Here is a 17426-nt window from a genome sequence, read left to right as displayed (position 1 = left end):
AGATTTATATTTATGGTTGTAAACTAGAATGCTCATGAGGAGAGAACTAATAATAAATAGGGAACAATACTACAGCACCTCTAATCTGAAATGTTCTGTTTTACAACAAAACTCCAAAGACAGCCCTAACCAGTTTGGCTCAGTGGGTAGAGCGTCGGCCTGTGGACTGAAGGGTCCCAGGTTCGATTCCAGTCAAGGGCATATACCTGGGTTGCGGGCACATCCCCAGTAGGGGGTGTTCAGGAAGCAGCTGATCCATGTTTCTCTCTCATCGATGTTTCTAACTCTCTATCCCTCTCCCTTCCTCTCTGTAAAAAAATCAATAAAATGTATTTTTTTTAAAAAAACTCCAAAGACGTCCCAGGAGTTTCTTTAGATATTTTAGTATTTTGGTCATATTATGAAGAGAAATACATAGGATTCATATTCAGTATTCCTCTGTAGTGTTAATTTAAACTGGGTCCACACATAAGCTTAATGGGGATCTGTGAATTCCTTAGAACAGCAGGCAAAGGTCTGCAGTCTTTATAGCTTTCATCAGATTCTCAAGAGGGTGTCTGACTACCACCTCACTCCCCACCCAGCCCCCAGAAAGGTTAAGAATAGCTTCTGTACAGGGGAGCAGAAATGCAGAGTAAACGGGTCCACTCCACTGAGCTCCAACGGGAGGGCCAGAAACACAGGGTGAAATGGGCTTTTGGGGAGAGGGGTAGGAATGAGGGGGGGCAATCGGGGAAAAAGGAGACATATGTAATACTTAAAACAATAATAAAATGAAAGAAAGGGGCTTTGGCAATAATGTACGAACACATTCTCTAACACAGTCTCTTTACCTTCTTTTTCTTGATCCAAGTACTTCTTTATGTTTTCTGCTCTATCCATGTAGTCGGAAATTTTTTTCCTGAGATTACATTTCTTTGTATCATCTTTGGTGCCTACAAATTAAACAAATATAGCCCCAAGTTTCGAAACGGTTTTTCTATGTAGTGCAGGCATTATTTCCCAGCTTCCCAAGCCTCCCGCACATTTCCTATCCCATAGCAAGGTGTGCCTCGGTCCGCAAAGACACAAATTTGACTTGATCAGCGGTGCATGAAGCACCTGAGGCAGTTTTCCTTAGGAGTGGGCCCTCCTGCACTGGGTCTCACTGCTGGACACACCAAATCTGGTGAGGCAACAGAGCTGGCTTCTTACATGTCAAACCGGGTCTGAGCGCTATTTTGCCCTAATCACCCACAAGTTTGAAATCTTAGCATCACAATAATAAAAAACAGAGCTAACAATACAGTATCTATCTTTCTCCCACAAAACCAGCTTCTCTTCCAGACTTCTCCGTTACAGGTGATGCTCAATCATTTTCCTAGCCACCCCGAAATGTAAGGTAACTTTGAATATACTTTATCTATAAAATCTTACCCCAAAATCCCATCGCCCAAACCCAATCCTTAACCACTTCACTTCTGGTTCTTTCCTTCCTTTTGATATTGCTTATATTTCCCATGACAATTTCATTCTTAAAATCTTCGTTTTTAAAACATCTTATTTTGAATTAATTTTATATTTTTGGAAAGTTGCAAAGATGGTATACTCCCTTCACTCAGATTCCCCTAAGATTAACACATCACATATACATAGTACAATGATCAGAGTCAGGAAATTAACATTGATTCAACACTATTAGCTCATCTATAAACCTATTTCTCCAATTTTTCCACAAAAGAAAGGTTGTTTTCTAGTCCAGGATCCCACATAGCATTTAGTTGTCATGTCTCTTCCTTTGTGTACTCCAATTTGCAATAATTCCTTAGACTCTGCCTTTTATGACCTTGACATTTAGGAAGAGTAGTGGCCAGTTGTTTTGTAGAATGTCTCTCATTTTTGGCTGTTGATGTTTTCTCATGATTAGAGTTATGCTTTATTGGCCAGAAAAATCACAGAGGTGTTGCACCCTTCTCAGTGGGCACATGACGTCAATGTAAACTCTGGTCACTTGGTTATGGCGGAGTTCACAAAATCTCTCCACCATAAAATCACTATTTTCTCCTTTGTTATCTTGAGGAAAGGCATCCTGTTTTTCATCACTCTTTAACCTATTAATTTTAGCCTCCATCGACGGTCCTAAGAGAGACAAGCCCTGAGAGGCAACTTTAATTACAGCGCTGCTTTGTAAAAACTTTAAATGGTTTCTCCTTGTCTATGCAATGAGTAAAATCTCTAGCAGTCAAGGCCGTCCAGTGTGCTCCAAGACCCAACCTACCTTTCATCTTTACTTCTCACTCTTCCTCTATAGACATATGGTGGAAACAAAGTGGACCGCTTATTTGGTTAAACAGTACAGAGAGAATTTGAACACTACTAACTGAATGTCTGGTTTCTGAAATTCCGCTAATCCTCCAAAGGCCCTATATAAAAAGCCACATCTACTTTTTCACCCCCAAATGACCTTTCACTTTAAATCCTTCCTGTACTCGGCCATAGCTCGCTCCTGGCACTTACTCCCTGTTTTGGAGTTATTTTCCGTCTGTACCTTAACCTGTAAGATCATGTCAGGGTCTCTGGAACCTCTGCAGGCTCAGTGGAGCACACTGCAGCAGCTCTCCTGTGAGTCTCCTGCTTCAGACTCCCAAAGCGCCAGGACTTGAGCAGTGCTCCGCCTGACCAACACTGTACACCATCTCTCTTTTTGGGAGTCAGTACACCACAGTCATCAAAGCAGCGGTTCTCAAACTGTGGGTCGCGACCCCTTTGGCAGTCGAACGACCCTTTAATACGGGTCACCTAAGACCATCCTGCAGATCAGGTATTTACATTACGATTCTTAACAGTAGCAACATGACAGTGATGAAGTAGCCACGAAAATAACTTTATGGTTGGGTCACAACATGAGGAACTGTATTTAAAGGGCCAGAAGGTGGAGAACCACTGCTTTAAAACCTTCCCTTCCAAATGCGACTCTATCAATAGTAGTAGAACTGGAAGGCAAACTTTTTTTGCTATAAAATGAGGATAACATCACCTCCTTCATAGGGCAAATGTTAGAATGAAATGAGATCATGCCTTGAATGTGTACTGCACAGTGCCTGGCACTCGGCACTCATCAGTGCTAATACTCTTATTGTTACCATCCTCCTTACCATTACATGGATCCTGGGGGCAGACGCTCAATGCACAGGCATGGAAACATGGAACAGACTGATGAATCTCAGAAGGAAGGAGGGCAGGGGAGGGCGGGAAGAGATTAACCAAAGATCTTATATGCATACTAGAGGCCCCGGTGCACGGATTCATACTCCCGTGGGGTTCCCTCAGCCTGGCCTGCAGGGATTGGACCGAAACTGGCAGTCTGACATCCCCTGAGGGGTCCTGGATTGTGAGAGGGCGTAGGCCAAGCCAAGGGACCCCACCAGTGCACAAATCCGTGCACCGGACCTCTAGTAACATTATAAACAGGCTAAAAGGCAAGGGGGTGTGGCAGGGAGGCCAGACTGGGAGCTCCAGGGTGAGGGAAGCAAGGGCTGGTCTTAACTTAAAACAATTACTGGGCATCTACTATGTACCAGAGATTGTGCTGGTGTTAGGGTTTTGGGTACTTCACAACACTGAACCCAAACTTTATGTAACAACGTCTCACCGTCCACACCCACAATTTAGCATTTCTCACACCAAATATCAGTACATCTCATTCTTACGGAAAAACAAAATGTTTTCTTCTACCACCATGTGATTTTATTTTTGTTTACTTTTAATGAAACTCCTAAACAGAAAGTAAGAGTAACAGTGTCAGGAACAGCCTTATTCCCCAACACCTAGATTTAAAAATTATTAGCGTTTTGCCACATGTGTTTCAGTGTTTCTTCCGGGAATACTTCGGTCTGCGTCTCTAAAAATTAAAAAAGTGTTCAAAAAGTTTTCTAAGAAAACCTACTGCCTAACAGAGCTAATGATTTTAATATTGCCAAATCCATATTCTAACTTTCCAAAATGATCTCCTATAGTTCGTTCAAACACAAGTCCTATAAGGGCATATGACTTATATTTGGTTATGTCTCTTAAAATTCTATAGCAATATCCCCCTTTTCTTGCTGATATCCACCTATTAAATATACAAAAGGAATCAGACCATTTGACCAGTAAAATGTGCCACCTTCTGCATCTGGCTGCTTCCTCGCGGTGCCCAGGAATCATGAACTCACACTCCGCCCGACACTGCGGGACGCTGCCCTTTTCTCTATCTCCCTCTCTGCACCCCTCCCTCCCTCCCGACACCTCCCACCCCCCTGCCCCCTCCCCTACCCCCCCAGGGCTCCGGGCTCACCTTTGAGAACCTGCAGCAGCAGGTCGATGCCCTCCTGGTAACACACCAGCGCCTGCGGGTACCGGGACTCGGCGTCCAGCTCCACCGCCCGCTTTAGCACAGTGGCGGCAGCTACGCCGCCGGGGTCCAGCCCCGTCCCGGGTTTGGCCATGATCCTGGGAACCCCGCTCAGCTTCCCACCCAGTCCAAGAGGGCGGGGTCCGCGGCGCTTCCGGGAGGCGGTCACCTGACACAGACACCCGCCTGCTCGCGCTCCGGGTGGCCCTGGCGTGGAAGGGAGTCGGCCGGAACTTTAAAAGGGCAGCATTTTGCCCGGACTGTGGCGGCCGGGTTTGAGGGGAGCACTCGGTGGTGTCTGTTCAGCTTCCTGTCGGCGGGCAAGTTGGGGCTTCGCAGCCTTTAGGGCCCGTAGGTGAGTGGGGGATGCGTGGCCCCAAGTGCGGCGGTTTTGCCGGGCGTCCCCAGCTGGGAGCCCTGTGTAGACGCGGGTTGATTTCCCCCGTTTGCGTCGGCGGGTCGCGGGATCGAGGCGTGCCCTGGCCGGACGCGGTCCCTTTGGCGTCCGGAAAGCCGGCGGCCGCCGCGATCGCGCCCCCGTGGGAGGGGTTCCGGGACGCGAACCCGGGTTCGGGAAGCGCCGGGGTCGGGCCGCCTGGGCTGCGCGGCTGGGGAAGGGGCCTCCCGCGCGGTTTCGCATTTTCGGTGCTTCTGCCTCATGCATGACGCTGGCCTGCCAAGTGGGCATTCCGTGTAGCTTAATTTTTTGTTAACGCAGATGCGAACCTGCCTGATGTTTTAAATGCTGCATTTTAGAAGGCGAGCCTGCCGAAATGAGCAGATAAACGATTCGTCATTTTACTAAAAGCTGTGATTTTGCAACCGTGGTTTGGTGGCCACGTACCCAAAGCTGCTTGTGCTGCGTATTTTTTGCCAAAAGGCACGTAGGAGGCCTGCCTAGCGCTTGTTGGGCTTTAGGAATTCAGAGACGCTCTTTGCCGTTATCATTACATAGATGTCTCTTTAGGAAAGGAAATAGTTTGTTGTGTTTTTAAAAATAAATAGTTATATGCATGGTCATTGTACAAGAGCAGCAATAACAATCTATTGGACATGACAGGAGGAAGAGGAAAACTTGCCCTAGTAGCCTGCCCACCCCCCAAGGGTATGTTAACGTGTTTCTGATAGCCTCCCACACATTCACAGACATTTTTTTTCTTTTTTTTGAAAATGGGATTATACTTATCTCGTGATGCATGTATTTTCCTACTTTTGCATTAGTGCAAGGGACAGGTTATTATTTGAGGTGGTGAACACAGTACAGTGTACAGATGATGTGTTGTGGAACTGTGCGCCTGAAACCTGTGTAATTTTGTTAACCAGTGCCACCCCAATACATTCAATAAAAAGGAAAAAATAATAATAAAATAGAAACCCTTTGGATAAAAACGAAAGAAAAGTTATTGTAAAGTAGAAGGTATTATCATTGTTTCAAGGTCCTAGAGTTATGAAAGACAACCTTTATTAAAACTTAGAGCTTTTGACTATCACACCTTCTGAAGTCTGTTAACTTAAACTTCATTCATTGAGTGAAATTTAATTGATTGCCTGTTACATGGCAGGCGCTGCTTTAGGTGGATGCTTGGGATATATCAGAACAGACCAAAAACAAAACAAAATTTTAAAATCCTGTCTTGGTGGAACTAACATGCTATTGGGTGGAGATAGGCAATAAACCACAAACCTAACACATAATTGAATTAAGTTAGAAGATAAGTGCTATGGGAAGAAGAGAGGACGAGGGATCGAATGAGGGGACTTGGCAATTGTGGCGTGGGTCAAAATGTTAAATAATGGAATCAGAGCAGACCTCATTGAGAAGATGAGATTTGAGCCAAAAATTGAAAAAAGTCAGAGAATTAACCATATGAACAACAGGAGCAGGAACAGCCATTACGAGGGAGAATGCCTGCCTGGCAAGTTTAGAACCAACAAGGGGACCGATATGTTTAACGATGGAGCAGGAGAGTAATTGGCCAGTAAGTGTAAGGGGTGGGGGAGGGAGTGTGAGGACTGGCTATCACTCCAATGGAAATGGACAGGCGTTGGAGGTTTTTCATTTTTTAATAAATAATTTTAGAATAGTTTCAGATTTTAGAAACTTGTGAAGCTAGCACAGAGATTCTACATACTCCAGGCCTAGTCTCCCCTTTTAACAGCTTACATTAGTGTAATCGATGAACCAATATTGATAGATTATTAACTAAAGGTGATATTTCATTTAGATTTTTTTAGATTGTACCTGACGTCCTTTTCCTGTTCCAGAATCCCACCCAAGATACTATGTCACTACATTTAGTCATCTTGTCTCCTTAGGCTCCTCGTAACTATGACAGTTTCTCAGACCTTCCTGTTTATGATGACCTTGACAATTTGGGGGCAGCCAGGTGTTTTGTACAATGTCTCTCAATTGGAGTTTGATGTTTCTCCCATAAGAGTGGTGTTATGGGGTTCTGGGAAGAAGACTGCAGAGGTGAAGTGCAAGTCGCATTCCATCATATCAAGGGTACATGCTATGAACTTGACTGCTATTACAGTTGATGTTAATCTTTCTAGCTGACATCCTGTTGGTCAGGTTTCTCTAGTGTAGTGTTATTTCCCCCTTTTCTATACTGTCCTCTGGGAACAGGTCACTGAGCACTGCCCTCACTTCAGGAGCGAGTGGTTTTGCTCAGCCTCTTTGAGGAGGGAATAGCTACATAAACTATTTGGAATTCTTCTGTAAGGAAGATATGTGTTTTTTCTCTGTCATTAATTTAATTTATTCACTTAATTACGTCAGTATGGACTCATAGTTATTTTTTTTTTAATTTTTATTGTTAAAAGTATTACATATGTCCCTTCTTTCCCCATTGACCCCTTCTGGCCTGCTCCCACCCCCCCCCCACCCCCCCACCCAGGCCTTCCCCACAACTCATGGTTATTTTATGGTTTGGATTATAAGCCAATACTTCATTACTTATTTTGTTGCTCATATTATTCCAGCTTTAGCCATTGGGAGCTCCTTCAGTGGGCCCCTATGTCCCTTTGACATACTTTATCATTTTGATTTTTTGAATGGTCCTTTCTAGCACTACAAGATGTCCCACACTCACCTTTGTATATCCCCTGCTGCAGTCATGTATCAGCTATTTATCCAAGGAGCTCTGGTTCCTTTCCTTAGAGAATTCTACTAGAAACTATGATCTAGGCCAGTGATGGCAAACCTATGACACGTGTGTCAGAGGTGACACGCGAACTCATTTTTTGGGTTGATTTTTCTTTGTTAAATGGCATTTAAATATATAAAATAAATATCAAAAATATGTCTTTGTTTTACTATGGTTGCAAATATCAAAAAATTTCTATATGTGACACGGCACCAGAGTTAAGTTAGAGTTTTTCAAAATGTTGACACGCCGAGCTCAAAAGGTTCGCCATCACTGATCTAGGCACTGGGCATGCTCATTTTCACTGGGATGCCATTGCTATTAGGTCCTCTGAGCTAACAAAGTTAAACTATGTTACATCCATGTATAGAATTGTGTCTATATCCATTTATACCTATATTGAGCTGAACATGAGTTCCAACTCTAATCCTGTATCATTGGACCATAGGGATCATTCTAGCTTCCCTTTCTTATGTGTGCCCTTCTCCAACAGTGACCAACCTGGCTCTTCTGAAGGTTTTGAGCAGAGGAGTTGACATGAGCTGATTTAGGTTTTAATGAGGTGATTGCTACTATGGAGGAAAGACAGGAAGAATGGAATGAAAACAGGAAGGCCAGTTAGGAGGTTTGTGTTGAATTGTGATAAGAAAAAGATTTAACTAAGTGTGAAGCTAATTGAGTTGGGTTAGTATGTAATGTTTAACTTGGAAGGCAGAAGTATGGTAGAGAAAATAATTTAGCATTATTTATTTGATTGGAGGGCCACAGGACTAAGTAAGCATCTCTTCTAAGGAAGCCTCGATTCAAATCCTATATAATAAAAGGCTAATATGCAAATCAACCGAACGGCGGAACAACCCGTCACTATGACACACACTGACTACCAGGGTGCGGACGCTCAACGCAGGAGCTATCCCCTGGTGGTCAGTGCTCTCCCACGGGGGAGAGCCACTCGGCCAGAAGCTGGCTCACAGCTGGCGAGTGCAGGGGGGAGCAGGCCTAAGCCGTCAGTTAAACATCCCCCAAGGGCTCCCGGACTGCGAGAGGGCTGAGAGACACCTCCTTTCCGAGTGCACGAATTTCGTACACTGGGCCTCTAGTATGTATATAAACAACCAGCTAGCAAACAGTGGGTGATTTCAGCTAGAAACTGTTAATGCTGTATTGTATTGATTGAGGTCCAAAGTCATGCACCTTATCTCTCAGCTTTCACTATATATCAGTATAGTGAGCTATAATTGTTATGTGTCTAAGTAAACATGACTTATTTAAGTCATGGAAACAATGTGTGTTTGTTAAAAAAAAATAGTTTAAAAAGCACAACTAGACAGAAAAGAGAGTTCTGCTTTACCTTTTAACATAAAGGTGTTACGATTTAGTGAAAACGCATTGGACTAGGTATTAATGGAATTGAGTTCTAGACCATATACTTCCTGGGTAGCTGAGTACCTTGGGTGAACTTTCTGGGATAAGAGGGTTGTCAGTTCTAATGCTAGGATTTGGGATTCCTTCTGTCCCTTCAGCTCTTTAATTTTTTGTGATTCTATAACAAAGCATTCTTTCTGTGCCCTCATTGTTGGAGAAGATTTTTTAAATGATGGGCTTTAGTAACTCCCATTGCTCCAATTTTGTTGAATCCTCTGAGACTCTAATTCATTTGGCAAAAATGGGTTGTGCTTCATATGTAATTACTACCTATGGTTTTGCTGAACTCCAAATGAAACATTTACAATAACTTAATTCTTGCCTTTATTGTATTAAAATAACCAAGGTTTTACTCTTAAACTTCAGTCAAGTTTATAATTAACTTGTTTCTTTTTTGTAGACAGAGGGGGGAATCTGTTTATTTTCAAGACATATTTGACTCAGAGATCTGTTTTCTACCCGGCACAGCCTCTGCAGAGGACGGCCACCGCACTCATGGCCGGGATTTTGCGCTCGGTGGTTCAGAGGCCCCCGGGCAGACTACACGTAAGTTTTCATTTTCAAGAGTTATCTTTTTTTCTTTGTTTGTTTCTGCAAAATTTTTCTTTTTCTTTTCTAATTAACAAAACATATGAGCAAGTTAAGCTTAACTATTTTTATATATTAATCTTTTAAGGTTGAGGGTTAATTTTGTTTATTTATGATTTATCTGCTGTTATATCCCTAAACATTTAGAATCACAAAAGGTCTAAAATTTTAGGCGTTTTTTTTTTTTTTTCTCTCCCTCTTCAATTATGAAAAGAGTACATTTTCAATCTTAGGAAATTAGAAAAAGATAGAAAAGAAGAAAAAACAGTCTCCCAGAGACCATTCATGTTTGTATTGTCATGTATTTTCTTCAAGCCTTTTTTTTAGAAACTGTGGTGGTGCAGCTTCGAGGGCCAGAGTCTTGATCAGGGCTGGGGAACAGTCTGCCAAGGCCTGTGAAACCATAAGGTCTGGCCCCAGCCAGTTTGGCTCAGAGGATAGAGCACCTTCTCTCATTGTTTGTGCCATCTCTGCAGTACCGGGAGATCATGATGGGAATGATTATTGCCCATCCAGAGAGCAGTTACCTGGAATGAAGGATTGGCACTGAGCCCTTCTCTTTTGCAGGCTGAGAGAAACAGGACTGGAGGATTATAGGAACGGGACAAGAGATAGGAACTAGGAGGGATGATACTGTTGGGACTAGAAAGAAAAGTGGATACTCATTTTGACTTTTCTTTTGCATTGTATTGTTGAAGGTGAATAATTGCACATTGTCTAGAGCAGGGGTTGGCAAACTGCAGCCTGCAGGCCAAATCCAGCCCACCACCTATTTTTGTAAATAAAGTTTTGTTGGAACACAGCCACCTCCATTTGTTTATTATATTGTTTAGGCTATTTTTGCCCTATAGTGGCAGAGTTGAGACTTGGCAATGGAAACCATATAGCTCCAAGCTAGAAATATTCACTATCTGGTCCTTTACGGAAAAATATTGCCAACCCCTGGTCTAGTAGTCTATATATAATTAGTGTGGTTTATTTTATTTTATAATATGTTAGTGGTAAGATTCATGTAAGGGGCTGAGGTTAATGCTTAAAATTACAGGTTAGGCCCGAGCCAGTTTTGGCTCAGTGGGTAGAACATTGACCTGAGGGCTGAAGGGTCCCAACTTCGATTCCAGTCAAGGGCACATACCTTGGTTGCAGGCTCCTCCCTGGCTCCGCCCTGGTTGGGGTGAGTGCAGGAAGCAAACTGTTGATTTGTTTCTCTCGCACCAATATTTCTGTCTTTCCCTGAGGATTAAAATAAATAAATGAAAGAATGAATAAAATCAATAAAAACATTTTAAAAAGTAAATAAATAAAATTACAGGTTAGGTAAAAACAGACTTTTGTCACCCCAAAATTGAAATGGGTTTCTGCACTAGACAGTTCTAAAAAGCTAATGTTTTATATTATATTTTAGACGGTGACAAAAGGTGTGGAGTCTCTCGTTTGTACAGATTGGATTCGTCATAAATTTACCAAGTCAAGAATTCCAGATAAAGTAAGAACAAGGATTCTTTGTTTTAATGTTACTATTTTTTTAAACGTTATTTTTAGAAAGGTAAAATAACTTGATACACGAAATTTGTGCAAGGGGCTCGGCCCTCGCAGCCCCAGCTTCATCTGGAAGGTCGTTCAGCTGTCCAGTTTAATTAGCATATTATACTTTTATTATTATAGATTAGGGATGAGATCATTATGTTGTTGTTTGGGGGTTTTTTTTTTGGTTTTGTTTTGGGTTTTTTGGGGGGTATTTTAGGGGTAAAAAGGAGGTACATATAAACTATGTAACTTGAAAATTTACCATTTACGATTCTTCCTTTCTAGGTGTTTCAGCCTTCACCAGAAGATCATGAAAAATATGGTGGGGATCCACAACACCCTCATAAACTGCATATTGTTACCAGAATAAAAAGTATAAAAGGCCGTCCATATTGGGAAAAAGATGTAGTAAAGATGCTTGGAATAGAAAAGGTATGCAAGGATTTTAGTCATCTTTAGCACGGTTTAAATTTGGCACTTTTTAAACTTTAAGGAATATATTTAATATTTTTTGTTTAAATGTATTATTTAGTGGAATGTATTTGGAAGTTTGATTTAGACAGAATGAGCCTTCATTCATTTTACTGAAGCATGGGACCACCTGTGCTTTTGAAATTGATCTCTAACACTATTTCCCTTTATTCGTAGGCACACACTCCTCAAGTTCACAAGAACATCCCTTCGGTGAACGCGAAACTGAAAGTGGTTAAACATTTGATAAGAATCAAGCCCCTGAAGTTGCCACAAGGACTCCCCACCGAGGAGGACATGGCTCACACCTGCCTCAAGAGCAATGGGGAGTTGGTAGTCCGGTGGCAGCTAAAACCCGTGGACCAGAAAGCAATTAAGCCCTAATGCCAGAGCTGTTCCAGATTGAAAAGTGCAAATCATTTTTATTTAAAGATGTTAGAAGTGTTCTCATTAAAATATATTTTAAATGCTAGTCATTTTTACTGACTAAACTTGGTGTGATTTTTTTCTGACTATAGGCTTGGAGGTTTTAGTGCTATTACGTGGTTGAGTTCTCCTCCCTTTGCCCCTAATAGTTTCACTGCAAATGGGTAAGAACGGCATTGTTTGAACATTTAGGTTCAGATGTCTCCTTAGCAATCGATATTAACTTAAAAAAATTTTTTTGTTTTCTTGTTTAACTGAATTCAACGAGTTCTGCGAATGGCCCTGTGAGTGAGCGTTGTGTTGTGTGTTGGTGAAATCAGAGCTGCCCTTCAGGGCTCCCGTCTGTTCTGCCAGAGACCAGAGCTTCAGCCACAGTCGTCAAACCGTGGGCACAGCTGGAGCAGCTGCTGTGTGCCGTGTCTCTAAGTCCATATGTGGACTTGGCTTCATTTTATACTTCAATGTAATACCAAAAACACCATTTTCTCCTTATAAATCTAATTTGGCCTAACGTTTACTGGCGTTCTTTGAATTCCTAAGAAACCTCTACCAACAGTTGAGATGGTTTTTTAAAGAAGGGAGAAATATTTTAGAGAGAATTGTTCCATTTCCTTTTTTTCTATTTCAGGTACCTGGAAGGTGGGGGGAAGTAAGACTCTTAGGAGAGCGGCAGTACTGGGCCATTCTGTTGATGATGGTGAAGAATCTTCAAATTCTAGTGACCCTTTGTTTACCTTCCTTATAACATTTGGGCTGGGCAACATTGGCACAGTCATTGTTTGCGGTCCCAGTACCCATCCTGTCCTAGGTCTTTATGTTTTGGGGCATCAAGCAGAAGTGCCACCTGAAATGAAGCCAGAACAGATATCCCTAATAAATAAAGGCAATTACATTTTTAATTCAACAGTTAGTGAGTATTATTGAAGGTCAAAGAGCTCAGTCTAACTGAAGCGAGACCTATATGCCAAACAAAAGGTGTCCTTGCTGCATTTGGTTTGAGGACAATTGTGTACATAAAAGTTGGCCCCTGCTAATTTACTGCCATTTCTTTTACGTTTGAAATAATGTTTAAAACGGAAAAGAACATAGGTTAATTTGTACCCAAAGAATATAATAAAGTTTGGGTAACTATTTTTAACCTTAGCAGTCCGCAACTAGAGAAAAGGATCTAAATGTTAAGTTGAATATTGAGAAATGGAAATTGTCTAGAAGATGAGAAGTCTAGAGGGAGGATATGGACATAGGCTAGTGCATTGGTTATCTGTTGCTGCGTAGCACATTACCACAAACTTGGCTTCTTAAAACAACACATGCTTCTTCTTATCTGACCCTTTCTGTGGGTCAGAAGTCTGCGTTTAGCTGGGTAGTCTATCCAGGGTCTCACAAGGCTGCAAAAAAGGTGTTGGCCAAAGCCAGAGTCTTGTCAGAGCGCTGTATGGAAAAGGGTCTACTTCCAAGGCCTCTCAGGTTGGTGGCAGAATTCATTTCCTTGTGGCTTTAACGTTTCATGGCAAGTTGCTTTTTCAAAACCAGCCCTGGGAGAAGTAGCCAGATGTGTGACGCACCATTAGGTGATTGTGTAAATGCAGTCGCATACATTCCATTTCCATTGTTGTATTGCGTTGCTTAGAAGCAAGGCACAGGCCCTGCCCTCACTCAGGAAAGAAGGGAATTACCCAAAGGTATGCCTACTGGAGGCAGAGATCTCAGGGGCTTCCTTAAAGTCTACCTGTCCATCCCCAAGCTGTGCAAGGATGCCCTAGGTTGGCATTCCTTTGTCATCATTTCAAAACCTGGTAAGGACTTCTTCCTAAGCCTTGAGTCTCTGGGAAAAACCTGTAAGAATTTTTATGAGTTTATTTGAGCCAAACTGATGACAATTGCCAGGAAGCAAAATCTCAACAGATTGAGAAAATGCTCCAGAGAATAGCAGTTTTGCACCTTATTTTATTCATTGTAATCAAAGGAGGGGGCCTAAGCCCGTTTCATGAAATCCATTGGTGACAGATTAGGGAGGCGGGAAGAAGCAAAGCAGGAAAGTCTCCGCATAAAATGAATAAACACATATTTCTTTTACATTGGTGGGTATAGGATAGTTAACAATAACTATGAGTAGTTTTGTGGTCTCTGCTCTGCAGTGAGGTATCAAAAAAAATTACTCTGACATTCCAAAGGTATGTTATTGTAGATGCAAAAAGACAATAGGCTCAGTTAATGTAAAGATTGACCTTTGTAAAGGAAGATACTGGTTTGGAAAGATCAACCATAGAACTTGTATGCATATATGCATAACCCATGGACACAGACAATAGGGTGATGAAGACCTGGGGCGGAGAGGCGGGGTGGGCTAGAAGAGGTCAATGGGGGGAAAAGGGGGATATATGTAATACTTTAAACAATAAAGATTTAAAAGCCGGGGGGGGGGGAAGGAAAGTTTTAATTTTAGACCATCCTATGTGGTTCTTTTCAGCCTCTGAGTTTGTAAAGCCTGCCATGGTCCTCTCCTGAGCTTGTCAGGTTTAGTGTATGGTCCATTTTTTATCCACACTCCCTTACCCCCTCAATGGAGGGTCCCCTATTCCCCTGGCCAGCCTCTTTCCAGGGCCTCCTGTCCCCCCTGCTCTGCCCCCTCCATGGAGGGTGTCCTGTCCTTCCCACCCCCCGCCTCATTCTGCTCCCTTCATGTATGGTCCCCTTTCCCTTTTGCCCTGTCCCCTCTCTCACAAGATGGGTGTGTGCTCCGGCACTGGTGCAAGGCAAAACTGTGCTGCCTGGAGAGTCTGCTAAGCATTCCCTTGGCTGCTTCTATTATCAATCCTATTGGCCTTGCCAATGGGGGAAATTGGCTGGTGTCAGAATTAGACTCATAAGACTAGATATTACACATTCTCATAAAGAAAAATGTGGCCTTTATGCAATAAGGCTAGAATTCAGACTGAGTCTCTTCCCCCATTCTCTGTTCCTCCCCTACTCTTATGGAGAAATATCTCACTTAGAAAACCTGGCAACATTGGGACCCCCTCCTGCAAGGCTCAGAGGCTTCATCAACCTGGTTTGGAGACATTTGTAATAGTCTCAACAATCAAAATAAAGTTTTTATAAAGAAATAAGAAATGTCTCTCTTTTCCTTTTTATCTTGAAATCTGTTTTCTGATATAAGTACTGCAATACCCACTTTTCTCTAGATTCCATTTGCCTTAAAGATCTACCAGCGTTCAAAAATTGGTCTAAAAGCATGCATATTCTCCATTCTCTCTTCATTTTTTCTTTGACAGTTTAATAATATCTTTAGCAATAATTGGAGGGAGCTCCAGTTTTTACTCCCTACTTCATTCAAAGCCTTGACTCTTTAGAGTTCTCCTGTGAGGACCTTAGGAAGTTCACTGTCAACACTTTCCCTTTGAACTCAGTCACTAACATGATCTCAAGGCTAAGGGGCAGACATTAGCTCCACTTCATAGGTCAGCTTACAATACCCGATTTAGGAAAGTTTTCTCGGCAGACACTTGCAGCTAGCTCATTTCTTTTAGAGATAACTCCCACTTTGTTCCTGCTAGTGTCTAAAATTATTGTAATCATCTTTCAGAAATTTCCCAGGATTTGGCACATCCTTGCTGGTGGAGAATGGGCAGAGAGGTATTTAATGCAGTTGACTGCAACACCCACTTTCTTTACTCATTATGTGCCTACTACAGGCCTAGAACAATGTGGGCACTGGAGAAAAGGCAAGAATACTCTACCCTTGCCTCAAGGAGCTTGACCAGAAAACTAGGCAACATGGCTCAGGACATATCAACTGGAGCCTGAGATGGGTCAAATCAGAATAAGTTAAAGAAATCAAGGTGAGTGTCTTCCATTATATTAAGAACTAGGGGCCTGGTGCACGAAATTCGTGCACTGGGTGTGTGTGTGGGGGGGAGAGTGTCCCTCAGCCCAGCCTGCCCCCTCTCACATACTGGGAGCCCTCAGGCGTTGACCCCCATCACCCTCCGATTGCCTGATCGGCCCCTTGCCCAGGCCTGACGCCTCCGCCAGAGGTGTCAGGCTTGGACAGGGGACCCCCAGCTCCCCGCAGTTGCAGGCTCCGCCCCTGTCCAGGCCTAATGCCTCTGGCCTAGGCATCCGGCCCGGGCAGCGGGGACCCGCAGTGGCAGCGGGGGGCGCCGCGATTGTGGGCTCCACTTTAGGCCCAGGCAAGGGACCCCTAGCTCCTGGGACTGCCAGCTTCGACCGTGCCCAGCTCCCATCGCTGGCTCCACCCCTACTTCCTGCTATCACTGGCCAGGGCGGCAAAGGCGCCTGATTCTCCGATCATGGCTGGCCTTTGCCCTGCCCCCCAGCTCTTAGTTCCCCCCTGGGTTTCCGATCACTGTCAGTGGCAGGGGGCTTCTTCCTGCTTTCCCTTTTGCCTCCCTGCATTGTGCCTACATATGCAAATTAGCCACCATCTTGTTGGCAGTTAACTGCCAATCTTAGTTGGCAGTTAACTGCCAATCTTAGTTGGCAGTTAATTTGCATATAGCCCTGATTAGCCAATGAAAACGGTATCGCCGTACGCCAATTACCATTTTTCTCTTTTATTAGTGTAGATGACTTCATGAGGGAAGGCAAGTGTGGGTGGGAAGAGCTTAACTGAAGAATGTATATGCATATATGCATGACCCATGGACACAGATGGTGGTGTGGTGAAGACCTAAGGCAGGGGGTGGGTTTGGGTTGGAAGGGTTCAATGGGGAGAAAAAGGGGACACCTGCAATACTTTCAACAATAAAGATAAATTTTTAAAGAAAGAATGGCTTGATGGACACCAGGTGTAGAAATTTCACTGATTGAAAGTCCCAGTAAAAACCTCAGTTCTTGAATCTAACCAAGTACCTATAACTAGATTATCAAATTCCATATTTTTCCCTACCTTCTAATTTTCTCACAAGAACTTATTTCCAAGTCTCAAAGTAAATGAGAAAGTTTTTGAGTACACAAAACACAGAGTTTATTATTTATTAATTATTGTATTGTTCTCCATATGAAAAACTGTAAACCTACTTTTGCCAACCCCCGTAGATACTGTCTTCATAAATAAGTGCCAATATTGATCCACAGAACATTTCTGTTACCACATCACTCACCACCGAAAGACATAACAGTAATAATAATTCTCCCTCAATGAGTTTCCCATTCACTATCTCTTTAATTATACCTCCTTCAATTAAATGTCATTATGGAGTGTCTGGATTTTGAAATCTAATATACTAAGTGGCTATTTTATATTTCATCTTCACACTGACTGTCTTATATGCTCTCCCAGAATCTAGACATTGTCTTGGTCTGAAAGGAAGAGGAAACTCCATGATTTTTCTTTTTTTGGACCCACAGTGCAAGGGTCCTGGCACTATGGACAGTCTGAAGGCCCCCGGACAAAAGTGGAGCCCGAGGGATGCTGGCCCACTGTCTGCGCTCTGGGTTCCTAT

At 43.0% G+C, this 17426-nt stretch overlaps 2 protein-coding genes across 5 annotated transcripts in view; one reads left to right on the top strand and one right to left on the bottom strand.

Moving 5' to 3' along the window:
• The window catches only part of MITD1 (microtubule interacting and trafficking domain containing 1), a 45917-nt gene that overhangs the window by 4047 nt on the left and 24444 nt on the right, over positions 1-17426 (bottom strand). Inside the window, exons 2-4 of one of the 2 annotated variants that reach the window (XM_081112786.1) lie at positions 10670-10767; positions 4316-5137; positions 834-935 (exon numbers count right to left, since the gene is read on the bottom strand). In XM_081112786.1, coding sequence (XP_080968912.1) covers positions 834-935; positions 4316-4466 — 253 coding nt within the window. In that variant the 5' untranslated portion in view covers positions 4467-5137; positions 10670-10767. Of the gene's footprint in view, positions 1-833; positions 936-4315; positions 5138-10669; positions 10768-17426 lie in introns of those variants that run through there. The other variant, XM_081112787.1, reaches the window with a different exon arrangement.
• MRPL30 (mitochondrial ribosomal protein L30) lies at positions 4565-12008 on the top strand. Of its 3 annotated transcripts, none has more exons than XM_081112789.1 (5): positions 4565-4727; positions 9347-9492; positions 10940-11020; positions 11347-11493; positions 11710-12008. In XM_081112789.1, the coding sequence occupies exons 2-5, from the start codon at positions 9442-9444 to the stop codon at positions 11914-11916; spliced, it is 486 nt and encodes a 161-aa protein (XP_080968915.1). In that variant the 5' UTR covers positions 4565-4727; positions 9347-9441; the 3' UTR covers positions 11917-12008. The 3 variants fall into 3 exon arrangements, with proteins under 3 accessions (XP_080968915.1, XP_080968914.1, XP_080968916.1); XM_081112788.1 differs by having other exon boundaries at positions 4595-4727; positions 9415-9492; XM_081112790.1 differs by having other exon boundaries at positions 4627-4727; positions 9376-9492.

Source organism: Myotis nattereri, assembly GCF_964212035.1.
Source record: "Myotis nattereri genome assembly, chromosome: 18".
Classification (NCBI taxonomy): domain Eukaryota; kingdom Metazoa; phylum Chordata; class Mammalia; order Chiroptera; family Vespertilionidae; genus Myotis; species Myotis nattereri.
The sequence above is the reverse complement of the archived record's forward strand: the minus strand, read 5'-3'. Positions and strand labels throughout refer to the sequence as shown.

Coding starts and splice junctions, on each gene's coding strand:
- MRPL30 (XM_081112789.1), top strand. CDS start 9,442: ATGGCCGGGATTTTGCGCTCGGTGGTTCAGAGGCCCCCGGGCAGACTA. Junction 11,021..11,346: donor AGTCAAGAATTCCAGATAAA/GTAAGAACAAGG, acceptor CTTCCTTTCTAG/GTGTTTCAGCCTTCACCAGA. Junction 11,494..11,709: donor AGATGCTTGGAATAGAAAAG/GTATGCAAGGAT, acceptor CTTTATTCGTAG/GCACACACTCCTCAAGTTCA.